The sequence below is a fragment of the Salvelinus namaycush genome, chromosome 36 (genome assembly GCF_016432855.1).
Source record: "Salvelinus namaycush isolate Seneca chromosome 36, SaNama_1.0, whole genome shotgun sequence".
NCBI classification, from domain to species: Eukaryota; Metazoa; Chordata; class Actinopteri; order Salmoniformes; family Salmonidae; genus Salvelinus; species Salvelinus namaycush.
The window spans coordinates 13,758,948-13,778,285 of record NC_052342.1 but is presented as its reverse complement, the minus strand read 5'-3'; the positions used below and the strand labels follow the sequence as shown (position 1 = coordinate 13,778,285).

The window sequence follows — 19,338 nt, the reverse complement described above, 5'->3', positions numbered from 1 at the left end:
AACGAAGGGAAAAAGTGAGAGGAGGTGAGCGTTTAGATGCAAAAAGGAATACAACGTGGCTGTTGTATTATCTTGATGGCATTGTGTGATCCCCGCTACAGGTTCACAGTGGTGGATGTAGGGGCATACGGCAGAAGAGCGATGGTGGAGTGTTTGAAGAGTTATTTTGGGTCCAAACTGCTGTAGAAGATCCTCGATTTACACTCGCCAGCTGTCCTACCAGGTACCACAACGCCAAATCCTCACGTTTTCCTGGGAGATGCAGCTTTCCCCTACATGAGAACCTCATTTGCCCTTATCCAGGTATGTTGATAATAGAATGTTGGAATCAATTTAACTTTTTCTGTTTCTAATTTCCCTTGTTACTGCAAACATGTACGCACCTCTATATCAAATCAAATTAAATCAAATTGTATTAGTCGCATGCGCCGAATACAACAGGTGTAGACCTTACAGTGAAATGCTTACTTACAAAATCAACAATGCAGTTTCCAAAAAATACGGATAAGAATAAGAGATAAAAGTAACAAGTAATTAAAGAGCAGCAGTAAAATAACATATATAAAATAATTTTGTAAAGGTAAGACGTGTAAATGCTTTATTTAAAAACACTTATTGAACAAGCAGGTGAAATCAAAGACAAAGCAACAGAGAAAACAGTGTTCCGCTGTAGCTCATTTGGAAGAGGATGGCGCTACCAGGATAATGGGTTCGATTCCCGGGACCACTGGTACGTTATATTTATGCACGCATGTCTGCTAAATGGCATATATTATCATTTATATATAACATTCAATTTGAAATGTTGTTGCCATTTGAATCATGGTTCAAGCATTTCCAGTCCAGTAAAATGTACATTTACAGTACATTTTAGTCACTTAACACTTATCTAGAGTACTCATCTTTAGGTAGCTAGGTAAGACAACCAAATAGTCATAATAGACCAAACTTTTTCTCAGTAGAGCAACTATCAGCAAAGTCAGGGCTAGTCATAAAAGACAAGTGAAAGTGTGCAAGAATGGCAAGTAGTCCACATGTTAAACTGTAAAAGAAATGTTTAAAGGTCCAATGCAGCCATTTTTATTTCAACATCAAATAATTTCTGGGTAACAATTAAGTACCTTACTGTGATTGTTTTCAAATAAAATTGTAAAAATATACAAAAATATCTTCTTAGCAAAGAGCAATTTCTCAGGCAATGATTTTGTTAGGACTGTCTGGGTGTGGTTTAAGTGAGGAGGGGAAAACTGACAATATGCTGTTCTTGGCAGAGAGGTTTGGAACTGTCTTTCTTATTGGTCTATTAACTCATTTACAGCCTGGTGATGTCACCATGGAAGGCCAAAACTCCCTCCTACCAAAACAGGGGCACATTTCAGGAGGTCTTTTTACACAGCTCTTACACTAAAAGGGCATTATCATAATTTTCACAGTATTATTCCAACCTCATAGTGTGGAAATATATATAAAACACAGACAAATCACGTTTTTGACTGCACTGGACCTTTAAAGCCTGAGATTAACATTCAATGGTTACTATGAGATGAGTAAATTATATAAAATGTCTCTCCTACAGACACATCTGAATTATGCAGTACATTCAACATATGTTTGCTATAGACTGGAATGGTATTCTATCCCGATATGGCCCTCTTTCTTGGCCATCACTATTTGGCAATGCTAGAAATTATGAAATGGTACAATTTTTCAACCACAAGCCCAAACTGTAAGCCCTATCCTTAACCTTTAAACATTATAAGGAACAAAAAGTTAGTAAAGCACTTGCTCAGTAGTTCTTGCTCAGCAGTTAAGACCCTTCTAGACTGGCCATCTAGTCCCTACCCTCATTTTGGGGTCCTAAGCCATGTGAACTTGTTGGGTGACCACGTGAACCTGTTGGGGGCCTGATGTGGTCTGCGTCTTAACCTCACGGGCCATCTGGCACCAGGTACAGACGTAGCAGCAACACACCAATGCGACATCTCCACACGTCGAACCCTGAGAGGGGGAAGAAGGAAGGAGAGATGGATAGAAAATGAAAGCAGAGGACAAGAACATGTCAACAGGACAGAGTTAAAAGGGGATGAGGACAGAGGTGGAGAGAAGAATAGGGGGTGTAGCACAAGTTCAGGGAAGGAGAGAGAAAAGGTTGAGTTTAATTCCATATTCAGTGTTATTTTTAAAGGGTAATCAAGGCAATAACAACACTAAGAACAACAGCATTGGGGTGGGTTTAAAAGCCCATGATCTATAACAAACTGGAAACACTATACTGTATAATGTATACCGGATGTGTTTAAGTGCTATCTATCCAGATGTCATGTACATCAAATAACTGTATTTCGCTATGTAAGTGTGTAAAAAAAATAAGGCCATGTATGTAAAACAGGTGTAGAATGTAAATGCAACAAAAACGATATTTATTCACACGTCAAACATCTGGTAGTTTCCAAAACCATATCCCCTCAGAAAGGAAAGTAAGAGACGTTGTGGATAGCAACGGATGTGGGTGCTGTGGATACCACCACCCACCTATCCCCTCCCTGTCTCCACTCTCACCTGCCCCTCCCTGCTCTCCCCGATCGGCACCCCCACCCTCTCGCAGGGCTCCTACCTGGATGCCGTAGCGTTCTCTCATGGAGGAGCGCATGCAGCAGGAGACAGCCATAAAGGCACATGGGTCCAGGAGGGGCATGCAGAGACACCAGCCGAAGTGGGAGGCGGTCTGACACTGAAGACAGGGGAAGCACCACAAGGCACAACAACCTGGGAGACACACACACACACACAATTGAAGGTCAACGTAGTCGTGGCCAAACGTTTTGAGAATGACACAAATATTAATTTCCAAAAAGTTTGCTGATTCAGTGTCTTTAGATATTTTTGTCAGATGGAATATGGAATACTGAAGTATAATTACAAGCATTTTATAAGTGTAAAAGGCTTTTATTGACAATTACATGAAAGAGTCAATATTTGCAGTGTTGACTCTTCTTTTTCAAGACCTCTGCAATCCGCCTTGGCATGCTGTCAATTAACTTCTGGGCCACATCCTGACTGATGGCAGCCCATTCTTGCATAATCAATGCTTGGAGTTTGTCAGAATTTGTGGGTTTTTGTTTGTCCACCCGCCTCTTGAGGATTGACCACAAATTCTCAATGGGATTAAGGTCTGGGGAGTTTCCTGGCCATGGACCCAAAATATCGATGTTTGGTTCCCCGAGCCACTTAGTTATCACTTTTGCCTTATGGCAAGGTGCTCCATCATGCTGGAAAAGGCATTGTTCGTCACCAAACTGTTCCTGGATGGTTGGAAGAAGTTGCTCTCGGAGGATGTGTTGGTACCATTCTTTATTCATGGCTGTGTTCTTAGGCAAAATTGTGAGTGAGCCCACTCCCTTGGCTGAGAAGCAACCCCATACATGAATGGTCTCGGGATGCTTTACTGTTGGCATGACACAGGACTGATGGTAGCGCTCACATTGTCTTCTCCGGACAAGCTTTTTTCCGGCGGCCAAAAAATCTGAAAGGGGATTCATCAGAGAAAATGACTTTACCCCAGTCCTCAGCAGTCCAATCCCTGTACCTTTTGCAGAATATCAGTCTGTCCCTGATGTTTTTCTGGAGAGAAGTGGCTTCTTTGCTGCCCTTCTTGACACCAGGCCATCCTCCAAAAGTCTTCGCCTCACTGTGCGTGCAGATGCACTCACACCTGCCTGCTGCTATTCCTGAGCAAGCTCTGTACTGGTGGTGCCCCGATCCCGCAGCTGAATCAACCTTAGGAGACGGTCCTGACGCTTGCTGGACTTTCTTGGGTGCCCTGAAGCCTTCTTCACAACAATTAAACCGCTCTCCTTGAAGTTCTTGATGATCCGATAAATGGTTGATTTAGGTGCAATCTTACTGGCAACAATATCCTTGCCTGTAAAGCCCTTTTTGTGCAAAGCAATGATGACGGCACGTGTTTCCTTGCAGGTAACCATGGTTGACAGAGGAAGAACAATGATTCCAAGCACCACCCTCCTTTTGAAGCTTCCAGTCTGTTATTCGAACTCAGTCATTATGAAAGAGTGATCTCCAGCCTTGTCCTCCTCAACACTCACACCTGTGTTAATGAGAGAATCACTGACATGATGTCAGCTGGTCCTTTTGTGGCAGGGCTAAAATGCAGTGGAAATGTTTTTTTGCAATTGCAATTCATCTGATCACTCTCCATAACATTCTGGAGAATATGCAAAATGCCATCATACAAACTGAGGCAGCAGACTTTGTGAAAAATAATATTTGTGTCATTCTCAAAACTTTTGGCCACGACTGTAGTATGTAACACTTGATAGTTCATATACAACAGATTATAATGTCATGAAACAATGTTTGATCATAGAGTGAAAGTAGGGGTAAAACTATAAACAAATGTATGTAAATTAACTCATTTTCAACACATATTTCTCCTCTCCCGATCTTTCTTCCTTCTCTCCGTCGAGAATTTCTCCTAACTTCCTCCCTCTGCCCCTCTCCTTCTGTCTCTAGAGAGCTCTCAACAACCAAAGATGAACTCTTTATTTTTAAGGTAACCGACTAATAAGTATACGATAATGGATGGGCAGGGATGGCCTCAAAATAATTCAGCTTTCTCTCCTGTTCACTGTGGATGTTAGCGTAAAATGTCCTGATAAAACCAACTCTAACGTTTAAGGATCTGATTTCACCAGTTTATTGACATTCCAGTAACAGCCCCCACTGTGTTACTGGAATGTGACGTCACACATTTGGTTCCAGCTTTCTGTTTTTCATTATCCAGTGAGGTCGTTTCTCCTAGACCCTCCCATCCCCTAAAATTCAGTGTGACATATTTCCGGTAAATGTAAGATTTGCAAAGTATGAGATGAGCTATAAAACTGCCCCCCCCCCACACACGGCAACAAGTATAGATTTGCAGGAAATGTAGCTTTAATACTGCAACATTTTCTCTTAGCCTCAGGACAATAAGTGTAGAATAGCATTATAAAACTACAGTTTCTCTCTGCACCATGGCTAAATGTGTTTCAAATACAGGAAGTTAGCTGATTTCCCTGGGGAGGTCGGTTCCCTGGGTCCAGGGGGTATCAGGTAAATGTCTGGTTCTTGGTACAGTATTCTCTCAGTAAATCAGAGATTTTAAGTTCAAGTATATGAAGTGCAAGATGCTTCAAACTAGTCTCTAGTCACGACAGACTGATTTTAATTTAAATATATAACGAATATATACTCGGAAAGAAGAGCCCGAGGAAAAAAATTACAAAAAAATATATATACACATTACAAAATAAAAACATAAATCTATATTTGGTTCTGGGTTTTGAGATGAGCATATTAGGTAAGTGACTCTATGATGACTTACAGGTGCCCATGTCAGAGCAGCAGTCACACAGTCCTGTGCTCCATTCCCCCGACCTCTGGGTGGTTGTTACAGTGGTGATCTGCTGCTGGTGGACAGCCATGGCTACACCACACCCAAGGAGAAAGAAGGAGGTAGGGAGAAAGGGAAGGAAGAAAGGGGGGAGGAAGAGAAGGAATTACATTTAGTGGGGAGAGAAATGCATCGGTCTGATAAGAGGTTTTAAATCCATGAAAGGAAGTAGTTACACGGAACAAAAATATAAACACAACACGAAACAATTTCTAAGATTTTACTGAGTTACAGTTCAAATAAGGAAATCAGTTTAATTGAAATAAATGAATTAGGCCTTAATCTATGGATTTCACATGACTGTGAATACAGATTTGAAAAAGGTAAGGGCGTGGGGGGAAAAAACAGTCCGTATCTGGTGTGACCACTATTTGCCTCGTGTCACAAGACATATCTCCTTCGCATAGAGTTGATCAGGCTGTTGATTGTGGCCTGTGGAATGTTGCCCCACTTCTCTTCAGAGGCTGTGCGAAGTTACTGGATATTAGCGGGAACTGGAACACGCTGTCGTACACATCGATACTTGTCTTATTCCTGACCATACCATAACTCCACCCCCACCCTGGGGCACTCTGTTCACAACGTTGACGTCAGCAAACCGTTCGCCCACATGTCGCCATGCAGGCGGTCTGCCATCTGCCTGATACAGTTGAAACCGACGTTCATCCGTGAAGAGCAGACTTCACCAGCATGGCAGTGAGCATTTACATACTGAAGTTGGTTACGACGCCAAACTGCAGTCAGGTCAAGATCCTGGTCAGGACGAAGAGCATGCATATGAGCTTCCCTGAGACGTTTGTGCAGGAATTCTTCAGTTGTGCAAACCCACATTTTCATCAGCTGTCTGGGTGGATGGTTTCAGACAATCCCGCAGGTGAAGAAGCCGGATGTGGAGGTCCTAGGCTGCCATGGTTACACGTGGTCTGCGGTTGTGAGGCTTGTTGGACGTACTGCCAAATTCTCTATAATGACGGCATATGGTAGAGAATTTCATGTTCATTTATCTGGCAACAGCTCTGGTGGACATTCCTGCAGTCAGCATGCCAATTGTACGCTCCCTCAAAACTTAAGACAACTGTGGCATTGTGCTGTGTGATAAAACTGCACCTTTTTTTTAGTGGCTTTTAATTGTCCCCAGCACAAGGTGCACCTGTGTAATGATCGTGATGTTTAATCAGCTTCTTGATATGCCACACCAGTCAGGTGGATGGATTATCTTGGCAATGGAGAAATACTCACTAACAGGGATGTAAACAAATTTGTGCACAACATTTGAGAGAAATACGCTTTTTGTACATATGAAACATTTCGGCGATCTTTTATTTCAGTTCATGAAACATGGGACCAACACTTTTTCTATTCAGTATACATGTTGTAACATTTCCAAAAATGTTTTGTTGTTGCTGCAAACATTGACCTGTGCCTGTATCAAATAATGTTGAAGATTAATATTGAATAATATCAAAGATTCACTTTTAAAATCATCATGATTGCTCTATCTGTAGGATGATTTTCTGATGTGACTGCAGTACCAACTTTTCTATGACATAAAATCATACTTCCCTTCCTTATTATACCACATTTTACAGTCAATACCGTTCAGTCACCTTGCTAGATACGATAACTGACCCACCACATGCACATAAAAAATTATACGAAACGATAGGCTATGCAAAATACTCATTGCTTTCTGACAGATATATTAATTGAACCTTACTTTTGATTGATTTAATTATTATAGTTTCTTGAATCTTCAGGATGCCCAGGCCACATCGGGTTACAAGACACTGTATTTGCAATAGCGAAGGGAAATCATTATATTTTGACGTTTACATATACGGTATACATCAATTTTCACGAAAACGAAAGACTATTGGAAACAAAACAAAACCTGCTATTTCAATTATATCGCGTATCCTGTCGAATCTGCCATGCTTTTGAAATACGATTTGCAACCATGAAGACTTATTTTCTAATTAACCATTCAAGTTTCTCTAATTCAGAGTAGTTCTGGTTTCTTATTAGTGGGGAAAGTATAAACACACCTCATTCGATTAAATCAAATAGCCAAATAAGTCATGTTAGTACAAGATCCATCATCGTAATGAACGTCTACAATAAAATATTGACTAGACTGAAACCAACCGAAGAGACTGTTTTAACCGCAATGTGCTGTTAGTTGAAGATGGTATATGTTTTTAGCAATTGGCAACTAGCTTTACAGATACATGTAATTTATAATCTTACCTTTCTATTCGTCTTAACTATAAAGTCTGAGAAGAGAAAAGTTGCAACACAGAGATCAACGGTTGTGCTGTTTTGGTATGTGGCGGCAGGCAGCCTAAAACACCTACAATGGAAGTTGACCTCGGTGGAGTTTCGTTTTACAGAAATAGTAATGTTGGCAATGTAATGCCTGTACGGGGGTCCATCATACTTTAGCGAGAAACCTTGTGGACTACAGTTAGTGTGGGTTCAGTGAAATTATGATGAATATCAGGATGATATTTTTCTTTATTACTGTGCTTTCTACAAGTAGGTACACTCTACACTAATAATCTGACATACTCATTACAGAGTATGGGATTGATTGAAGTTCAATTTTAAATTCAAATCTCCCTACCATCATATCTAAGACAGTATGACAACCGGGGCGTGTATTCATTGATGCCAAGGGTAGCTAGAATCCTTAATAAATCAAAAAACAACCTTTATTTAAACAGGGGAACAAGCTGAGACAGTCTCTTTTACAGTTGTGCCCTGTGATACAACTATAAAAACAACACAGTAATCAATAAGAATTTAAAACCAAACAAAATAATATAAAAAGTACAAGATGGAGATTAAAGCTATTAAAAGAAATAAACTTCTATAAGAAAAACACACATTACAAAAAGCAATCACAGTTTATAATAAAAAGTTCATGTAATGTGCATTTAAACTGTTTTACAGGCACCAAAACATCTAAATGGAGTTCTTTCTGCGATTCCTTCCATGACTGGTGGAGCGTGATATTCAAGTACCGTTTTGCCTAACTCAGAGTTAATACGGGGTATCTCTAGCACTAGCATGTCCTGTGACTGGGATTATAACGGCGATTCTGATCCAACCATCAATTCATACATTGTTGTGTCCCTGGCCTGATAGGATGTAATGTCACGCCCTGACCATAGTTTGCTTTGTATGTTTCTATGTTTTGTTTGGTATGGGTGTGATCTGAGTGGGCATTCTATGTTGTATGTCTAGTTTGTCTCTTTCTGTGTTTGGCCTGATATGGTTCTCAATCAGAGGCAGGTGTTAGTCGTTGTCTCTGATTGGGAACCATATTTAGGTAGCCTGTTTTGTCATTGTGGGTTGTGGGTGATTGTCCTTGTTAGTTGCCTGGTTGCACTACGTTGGCTTCACGTGGCGTTTTGATATTTATTGTTTTTGTTGGCGACATCGGTAAATAAATAAGTATGTACGCTCAAAACGCTGCGCCTTGGTCCACTCCTTTAAACGGCCGTGACATGTAAGTTCAATATGCTAACGTTGCCCATGAAAGGAAGTTAGGCTAGCGGGCAAGCATTTTAGCCAGGTAACCTAGGACAACTAACAATAAAAGCGTGCACTGTATGACAGACTTATAGACTGTTTTGTCAACATGAAAGAAAGGAGGATGGCATTGGCGTTTCTCTACAAGTAGGGTGAGTAAACATGTTTTTCTACTTGCACAAACACACGCGAGCACACACAGAAATCAGAAACCATGGACAGCCACATCATATTTAGCTTACGTTGATTGGACTAAATTGTTTTCCGTATCTTTTAGTTGTCACTGTATTAGACTAAGCAGAGGTGATTACATGATGTTGACATTTTGTAGTTGAAATGGTGCTGGAATAGTGGAGGCAGCTCCTGTTTTCTTTCTGACTTGTGGTAACTATGTGGTTCTACATTAACTTACTTGACCATGCTGTACGTCATGTAACTGTTTGTTACATGCAAAATGCTTTGTGGACTTCACCGGACAGATATTGCTCTCCAGTTTAGTGATAAAACAAAGGTGTGGTTGAATTAATTCTGCTACTATCCTCCTATTGTCTCGGCCTTAGGCCTGTATTTCACGGTCGAAAGGCATATGAAAGGTTGTAGAAAAAAACCTGCAATTATCACAACACATACAGTACGAGTCAAAAGTTTGAACACACCTACTCATTCAAGGGTTTTTCTTCATTTGTTCTATTTTCTACATTGTAGAACAAAGAGTGAAGACATCAAGACTATGAAATAATACATAACCGCCAGACCCAACCCCATACTGATCCGCCTTCGGCCCGCCGACTGACACCACCCCGACGACCCCCCGGACGCAGCCCCTTGCTCGGCCATGCACGAGAGACCGCGAGATGGGCCACACAACGAACTTCCAACGGTTCCGAGAAGAGGGCGACGGAGCGACTGCTCCCCCAGCCGCGGTTCGAGCCCAGCCCATGAAAATGGACAAACTAAAGGGTGTGCAAAGTAAATGCCCACTGAGTGAACAATCTGAACCTTGTTTGAAGTCAGTAGGTCATATGACCAAGGAGCTATTGAAATTAGAAAGGTAGAAAAATGTATGTAAAAGCATATGAGATGAAAATGGACTAACTAAAGGGTGTGCAATATAGAAGGGTAGTCAGTGGACATTCTGAACCTTGTGTCCAGCAGGTCACATGACCAAGGAGTTATTGAAATTTAGAAAAATTACTGTAAAATCAAGTGAGATGAAAATGGACAAACTAAAGGGTGTGCAATATAAAAGGGTAGTCAGTGGACATTCTGAACCTTGGTTGAAGTCAGTAGGTCACATGACCAAGGAGCTATTGAAATTCAAATGTAAAAAAAGTTAGTACTTTGCTTCAATTCAACTAGGAATACAAAATGCTGCTCACATTTCCACATGTTTATTTTGCTTTGGAAAGCTCGTTAATGTCCAAATTGTCAAAATAAGACCTGTGCAATGTTGTGCGCAATTTTTACAACATCATGACACTTATTTGGAGTCTGTGGCTCAAGTGGTTTGAAAGCTATTGAGATTTGAAAGCGCAAATATCCGTCGAATATCCAACCTGAAACTGACTTTACCTCGGTTCTAATGGGCTTGAGAAACTCAGCTGCTGCTGCAACATGCTGCAAGTCATAAGAAATATATGAGAACAAACCTATAGGCTACTGTAGATAACTAGTTATATGGTGGTATTAAAGCTGGTATATATTGTAGCTAGTTAGCTAACAAACAGTCAAAGAAAGGTAGCTAGTTATATTTGTTTATGGCAGAAGGTTTGTTACACATGACTTCAGCCAATAGCTAGTTAGAGCCAGTCAACAACAGCTGACCTCGACACAAAAGTTAGCTCACGTCCAAATGCCAGTGCTACGTTTTTCCACAAAACATAAAGGGAAAGGAATGGGGGATACCTACTATTAAAGTCGGAAGTTTATATACACTTTGGTTGGAGTCATTAAAACTCGTTTTTCAACCACTCCACAAATTTCTTGTTAACAAACTATAGTTTTAGCAAGTCGGTTAGGACGTCTACTTTGTGCATGACACAATTATTTACAGACAGATTATTTCACTTATAATTCATTGTATCACAATTCCAGTGGGTCAGAAGTTTACATACTGTGCCTTTAAACAGCTTGGAAAATTCCAGAAAATTATGTCATGGCTTTAGAAGCTTCTGATAGGCTAATTGACATCATTTGAGTCATTTGGAGATGTACCTGTGGATGTATTTCAAGGCATTCCTTCAAACTCAGTGCCTCTTTACTTGACATGGGAAAATCTAAAGAAATCAGCCAAGACCTCAGAAAAAAAATTGTGGACCTCCACAAGTCTGGTTCATCCTTGGGACCAATTTCCAAATGCCTGAAGGTACCATGCTCATCTGTACAAACAATAGTACGCAAGTATAAACACCATGGGACCACGCAGCCGTCATACTGCTCAGGAAGGAGACGCGTTCTGTCTCCTAGAGATGAACGTACTTTGGTGCAAAAAGTGCAAATCAATCCCAGAACAACTGCAAAGAACCTTGTGAAGATGCTGGAGGAAACAGATACAAAACATAACTTGAAAGGCCGCTCAGCAAGGAAGAAGCCACTGCTCCAAAACCGCCATAGAAAAGCCAGACTACGGTTTGCAACTGCACATGGCGACGAAGATCCTACTTTTTGGAGAAATGTCCTCTGGTCTGATGAAATGAAATTAGAACTGTTTGGCCATAATGACCATCGTTATGTTTGGAGGAAAAAGGGGGAGGCTTGCAAGCCAAAGAACACCATCCCAACCGTGAAGCACGGGGGTGGCAGCATCATGTTGTGGGGGTGCTTTGCTGCAGGAGGGACTGGTGCACTTCACAAAATAGATGGCATCATGAGGAAAGAAAATTGTGTGGATATATTGAAGCAACATCTCAAGCCACCAGGCAGGAAGATAAAGCTTGGTTGCAAATGGGTCTTCCAAATGGACATTGACCCCAAGCATGTTGTGGCAAAATGGCTTAAGGACAACAAATACAAGGTATTGGAGTGGCCATCACAATGCCCTGACCTCAATCCTATAGAAAATTTGTGGGCAGAACTGAAAAGGTGCGTACGAGCAAGGAGGCCTACAAACCTGACTCAGTTACACCAGCTCTGTCAGGAGGAATGGACCAAAATTCACCCAACTTATTGTGGGAAGCTTGTGGAAGGCTACCTGAAACGTTTGACCCAAGTTAAGCAATTTAAAGGCAATGCTACCAAATACTAATTGAGTGTATGTAAACTTCTGACCCACTGGGAATGTGATGAAAGAAATAAAAGCTGAAATAAATCCCTCTCTACTATTATTCTGAAATGTCACATTCTTAAAATAAATGCACTCCCCAAACCCAGATTTGATATTTGTATAGGATGTATAACTCTGCAACGCTTTAGGCCAGAAACAAGCTGTAAAAGGCACAAGAAAGACGTGGCTCTAGTGTACATGGTATATATTTGTTGAGTTTCTATGCCTGAGTTATACAGCTAGCTTCCATCCTCCTCTGGGTACATTGACTTCAATACAAAACCTAGTAGGCTCGTGGTTCTCACCCCCTTCCATACTTGCAAAGTAATTATGACAACTTCCGGAGGACGTCCAACCCATCAGAGCTCTTGCAGCATGAACTGAAATGTTGTCCACCCAATCAAAGGATCAGGTAATTAATCTAGTACTGAAAGCATAAGGTACAGCTAGCTTGCACTGCAGTGCATAAAATGTGATGAGTAGTTGACTTAAAGAGCGAGAAAGACAATAGTTTCTAACAAATTAACCTAGAAAATGCAGCTAGCTAGTTTAGCCTACTGAAACACCCGGCTCAAACAGAGGGATGCTATGTTAGCTAGCTGGCTATAACCATCCAACATAACACTGGAACTCTTCCAAGTCAAGGAAAGCATTTGGTTTTACTAATTTATTGCCACCAGGGCCCGTTTAACTGCTAAACTGCTAACTGACTATACACTGTAATGTTACTGCATGATTGTAGCAGGTTTACTAACACGTTAGTTCTATGAGCTATGTTGACTATGATGTTACTTTAGCTAATATGGGGACAATGGTGTAGGCTGTGTGTGGCGGTTATGATATGATTTGGAACCTTTTTTTCCCGCCTGGTCACATACAGCTGATATATTGTGCATTGAAGTCCACAAACGAAGGGAAAAAGTGAGAGGAGGTGAGCGTTTAGATGCAAAAAGGAATACAACGTGGCTGTTGTATTATCTTGATGGCATTGTGTGATCCCCGCTACAGGTTCACAGTGGTGGATGTAGGGGCATACGGCAGAAGAGCGATGGTGGAGTGTTTGAAGAGAGTTATTTTGGGTCCAAACTGCTGTAGAAGATCCTCGATTTACACTCGCCAGCTGTCCTACCAGGTACCACAATGCCAAATCCTCACGTTTTCCTGGGAGATGCAGCTTTCCCCTACATGAGAACCTCATTTGCCCTTATCCAGGTATGTTGATAATAGAATGTTGGAATCAATTTAACTTTTTCTGTTTCTAATTTCCCTTGTTACTGCAAACATGTACGCACCTCTATATCAACTCAAATGAAATCAAATTGTATTAGTCGCATGCGCCGAATACAACAGGTGAAGACCTTACAGTGAAATGCTTACTTACAAGCCCCTAATCAACAATGCAGTTTCCAAAAAATACAGATAAGAATAAGAGATAAAAGTAACAAGTAATTAAAGAGCAGCAGTAAAATAACAATAGCCAGACTATATACAGGGGGGTACCAATACAGAGTCAATGTGCGGGGGCACCAGTTAGTTGAGGTAGTATGTACATGTAGGTAGAGTTATTAAAGTGACTATGCATAGATGACAACAGAGAGTAGCAGTGGAGTTTCCGTCATAAAGGGGGGGGGGAATGCAAATAGTCTGGGTAGCCATTTGACTAGACGTTCAGGAGTCTTTTGGCTTTTTATCAAGGCTTTTGGAATATGGTTACTGGTAAATGGTATGGTGTTTTTTGTTCTTGACCAAATCGGCTTCATTTTATATCCGACATATATTATTTTGTTACCTTTCATTCAGTTGTCCATATCAATGAACCTGGGCGTACCTAGAACTACCAACCACTCTCATTGTCGGAGAGTCATAGAGAATGCATTCGGCATCATGGCTGCAAAGATTAGGATTCTTGGTTGTCCAATCGAGTGTACCCCTGAAAAGGCTAAGACCATTGTGAAGGCATATGTGGCCTCCACAACTACCCGTCTTCCACAGATAAAGCTCATGAGCCAAACGCTAGATACGTGCCTTCCGCTTTTGCTGACACATCCCTCCCTTCTGGTAACTACCAACCTGGAGAGTGGAGGAGGGTTGAGGCAGAGGACAACAATCTCCAAGAGCCAGGGAGACTTGGCTTGCAAGTGAAACAGGAAACAAGCTCAGGGACTTCTTCCTCTCCCCCCTGGACTTGCCATGGCAGGAAGACAAGGTTAAGAGAGTACAACTCAACCCAAGGCCAGCAAATACTGCAGAATAGGCCTTTGTTTGGATTGCAAACACACACACCCCTTGATGGACGCACACAGTTATTTGTGTGCACTGTAAACCAAAGTACTTTGTACTAAAATGTAGTTTTAATCTTGTTCATAAATTGAAACCTGATTCTATGACATCTGTGCTCCCCAAGCTCTTGTTTAAGCCTGGGGTGGCATAAGTCATCACCTTTATCCCTCTACATCTACACATATATGTTTAACATCATATGATTTCCTTTTCATCAGCAAGTAATATTATACGGTATAGAAAGAAAACCCTGCACAGTATACCATTTACGATGTGGGAACTGACACCTAGACCAAAATGAAAGGAAGAAAATGTATAAATCCATTTGTGCTGCTTGTTATTTTTTTGACCATTGCAACTGTCAACAGGAAGAAGTACCAAAATGTAGCGTGCAGAGGCGTTTATGTAAATGATTTGTGAGATGGGCATAATGAAACCGCATGGGAATGTTTTTGAGACGTTGTTAGTAATGCATTCAGCTACAAGTGTTTGTACCCGACAAGACTAATCTATAAAATCATATTAGGAAAGAGTAACACAATGTGTAGTCAACAAGTAATGATTATTAGTTTATGATAAATCAGTTGTAATCAAACAATCATTTTATTCATCTTGTGATGGATAGTGTTCTGGTTTTCCTGTCAAACAGACAGCCTTATGTAATTGTGTCATTTAAAGTATTTGGGTCAGCCAGTATCCGTCACAGCAGTGCATTTATTTTCCTGTGTCGTGGAAATTCAGTACTGAGAGAGACTTGGTCATTTCTTCAAACAATCATCTTTATTTAATATCAATTAATTATTGCAAAAAATATATATTTTACCAGGCAAGTCGGTTAAGAACAAATTCTTATTTTCAATGACGGCCTAGGAACAGGGGGTTAACTGCCTTGTTCAGGGGCAGAACGACAGATTTTTACCTTGTCAGCTCGGGGATTTGATCTTGCAACCTTTCAGTTACTAGTCCAACGCTCTAACCACTAGGCTACCTGCCGCCCGATGATGATACCGTCAACCCAACAGTCTCGACTGCTGGACTGAGAGTCGTCCCTTTACAGACAATGCACAGTTAATATAGCTAATACCCAGAATGCTTGGTTCCACCCGTCCCATAGGGGCGGCAGGTAGCCTAGTGGTTAGAGTGTTGGACTAGTAACTGAAAGGTTGCAAGATCGAATCACCGAGCTGATAAGGTACAAATCTGTCGTTCTGCCCCTGAACAAGGCAGTTAACCCCCTGTTCCTAGGCCGTCATTGAAAATAAGAATTTGTTCTTAACTGACTTGCCTAGATAAAAAAAGGTAAAATTCAAATAGATTGGGGGTCACCAAAAGCCACTTTGGGCTCATCCTGTCTTTATCTGCACCTGGCATTATCTTAACCCCTAATCCTGGCCTAATTTCCCAGACGCCAGGATGTCTAAGGACCATTCAGGCCTTCCAGCTAAACATACACCATATATTGTCTATGGAATGCAGGCTCAATCAGACCGGAGACATATGTCTCACGTGCATCACTAATCATAGAATGGAATGTGGATGTTTGGTTTTTTAAATCACAGAGACATCAATCAATTGGCAGCTTCAAGCCATCTCTAGTAAAACCCATGTCCTCGACACCCAGACTAGCTGCAGGAAGCTAGAGTGGACACCATGAAACTCAGCATTAGCAGGACAGAAATATCTTACTGTTTGTTAAGTAAATAATTGTTAAATATCCACCAAATAAGGTGAATACATAATTTTTACCTCACGCCTGTCAGTGTGGAGACGTTTATAGACACAACAATGACCATAGCCACAGCTTCCAGTTTTGCATTTGTTAGTGGTGTGACATCCCTCCAGGTCACCTATGCAAAGTTATAAAAAAGCAGAACAAGTCAAGACATGTAAGACCTTCAGTGATACTGAGAGGACCAACCTGGTTGTCAATATTGTGAATTTGGTTCTCTCAGACTGGGCTTCGATGCCCCCTCCTTTATCCAGCAGGATCTCCACTTCAGCATGATCCTCTGTAGCAGCCAGGATTAGAGGAGTGAAACCTGGGGACAGACAGTTTGATTACTCTCCAACAACAACATATACAGATACAGACTCCCCCACTTCTACACACAAATGATCAAGTTCCCTAAAAGATGGACAAATCAATATAGCTACATGGCGTACAGTACCAGTCCAAAGTTTGGACACACCTACTCATTCCAGGGTTTTTCTTAATGTTTTACTATTTTCTACATTGTAGAATAATAGTGAAGACATCATTGGTAAGAAATAACACATATTGAATCATGTAGTAATCCAAAAAGTATTAAACAAATCAAAATATATTTTATATTTGAGATTCTTCAAAGTAGCCACCCTTTGCCTTGATGACAGCTTTGCACACTCTTGGCATTCTCTCAACCAGCTTCATGAGGTAGTCACCTGGAATGAATTTCAATTAACAGGTGTGCCTTGTTAAAAGTTAATTTGTGGAATTTCTTTCCTTCTTAATGCGTTTGAGCCAATCAGTTGTGTTGTCACAAGGTAGGGGTGTTATACAGAATATAGCCATATTTGGCAAAAGACCAAGTCTATATGACAAGAACAGTTCAAATAAGCAAAGAGAAATGACAGTCCATCATTACTTTAAGACATGAAGGTCAGTCAATCTGGAACATTTCAAGAACTTTTCAAGGTGCGTTGGGTCATTGTCAACAGGACAATGACCCAACCAGGGCCGCGCCAGTGATTTTGGGCCCCATGAAACGATATCACATTGGGCCCCACCACCACAGGCCACACCATCCCTGCGCAATTGCTGTAACCACACACCTCCAGAACCCAATCGACCCATTCAAAGCTTTGAATAACTCTACCTTTGCAGGCTTGCAACTTTCTTGTAGTCCAATATTTACTGTACGATATTTACTGACAGTGAGCTGTGAAAATTTAACACCGTGCAGACATGCATGCAACGTTCTGCATACAGTGGAATTCACTACTGATGCAAGACTGATACCCTCTATAAGAAATGTGCTAAAGGCCATCTTTTACACTCTAAATGTAATTTGAATGGTACAATTCTTGAATGGAAAATTCTCTTAACATTAATGGATAACTTAAAATAAGTATAACTTAAATATACATTAACCTCACCAATTAAAATAAATTAACATTATTATCTATAGAATGATATAACAATCAAAATAATAAAATCAGCAGCAGATTTTTAAACTAAGTATACATACCAACTAGAAAATAAGCAGCTGGAAAAGTGGAAATGAAAAGGCCTGATGATGGCGCTAGAGGAAAGGTCAAGAGGTCACCAAATCAATAGGTTTCTTCCACTTGGGGTCTTGATTAGGCACAACAAAATGTATGGCAATCCAGCCATTACTTTGAGATATATCTTGTTCTCAGTCTGTTCTCAGTCTTGTTCTCAGCCTGTGGGCATCATGTGTGTAGTGATCCAATATCCATAGCCATGCCATTTAACAGTTATCACTGGCCCTTGCTCAGCCTTACTCACCAAGAGCCCAGCGCCGAGCCTTCTTGCTTGCAAAGTCACTGATCAGCTTGTTTTTCAACATCCTCACTTTGTCTGTCTCTTTCTGTGCAACTTCTCTCATTTTCTCCACCCTCATCATCTGCATTGGTACTGCCGGCACTGTCTTTCACCTCTTCCTCCACTTCCACACTCCTCCCTGACAAAACTGTATCACTTGAAGAGGGTCCTGGCTGTCTTGAAGAGTGTAAATGACGCATATGATAATATATCCTATAATATAATACCATTTGTAGTAACATCATAACCAAAGTTTCAGTTACTACCATTTTGTTGACTTAAATTTACTGCTCGCACCACAGAAACAATTTTACAGCACTGAATCCTGCAAAAATATTGACCCAAAGTAACTGCAGTTGCTAATCCCCACCACTTGATATCAGTAAACGACCATATTTCAGTCTGCATCAAAGCCATACCTTGGCCATATTTTTTTATTTATCCTTTATTTAACTAGGCAAGTCAGTTAAGAACAAATTCTTATTTACAATGACGGCCTACCAAAAGGCAAAAGGCCTCCTGCGGGGACAGGGGCTGGGATTAAAAATAAATACAATATAAATATAGGACAAAACACACAACAAGAGAGACAACACAACACTACATAAAGAGAGACCTAAGACAACAACATAGCAAGGCAGCAACACAACATAACAACAACATGGTAGCAACACAACATGGTAGCAGCACAAAACATGGTACAATCATTATTGGGAACTTACAACAGCACAAAGGGCAAGAAGGTAGAGACAGCAATATATCACACAAAGCAGCCACAACTGTCAGTAAGAGTGTCCATGATTGAGTCTTTGAATGAAGAGATTGAGATAAAACTGTCCAGTTTAAGTGTTTGTTGCAGCTCGTTCCAGTCGCTAGCTGCAGCGAACTGAAAAGAGGAGCGACCCAGGGATGTGTGTGCTTTGGGGACCTTTAACAGAATGTGACTGGCAGAACGGGTGTTGTATATGGAGGATGAGGGCTGTTGTAGATATCTCAGATAGGGGGGAGTGAAGCCTAAGAGGGTTTTATATATATATATATAAGCATCAACCAGTGGGTCTTGCGACGGGTACACAGAGATGACCAGTTTACAGAGGAGTATAGAGTGCAGTGATGTGTCCTATAAGGAGCATTGGTGGCAAATCTGATGGCCGAATGGTAAAGAACATCTAGCCGCTCGAGAGCACCCTTACCTGCCGATCTATAAATTATGTCTCCGTAATCTAGCATGGGTAGGATGGTCATCTGAATCAGGGTTAGTTAGAGGAA

General features: G+C 41.0%; 1 protein-coding gene across 1 annotated transcript; it reads right to left on the bottom strand.

Annotated features, from left to right (window-relative positions):
• Nucleotides 1-581: 581 nt before the first annotated feature.
• On the bottom strand, nucleotides 582-7,830 carry LOC120030435 (placenta-specific gene 8 protein-like). The gene is made up of 4 exons (XM_038975838.1): nucleotides 7,697-7,830; nucleotides 5,381-5,482; nucleotides 2,615-2,766; nucleotides 582-1,998 (listed from the first exon to the last, which is right to left on the bottom strand). The coding sequence occupies exons 2-4, from the start codon at nucleotides 5,478-5,480 to the stop codon at nucleotides 1,858-1,860; spliced, it is 393 nt and encodes a 130-aa protein (XP_038831766.1). The 5' UTR covers nucleotides 5,481-5,482; nucleotides 7,697-7,830; the 3' UTR covers nucleotides 582-1,857.
• Between the last annotated feature and the right edge of the window lie 11,508 nt (nucleotides 7,831-19,338).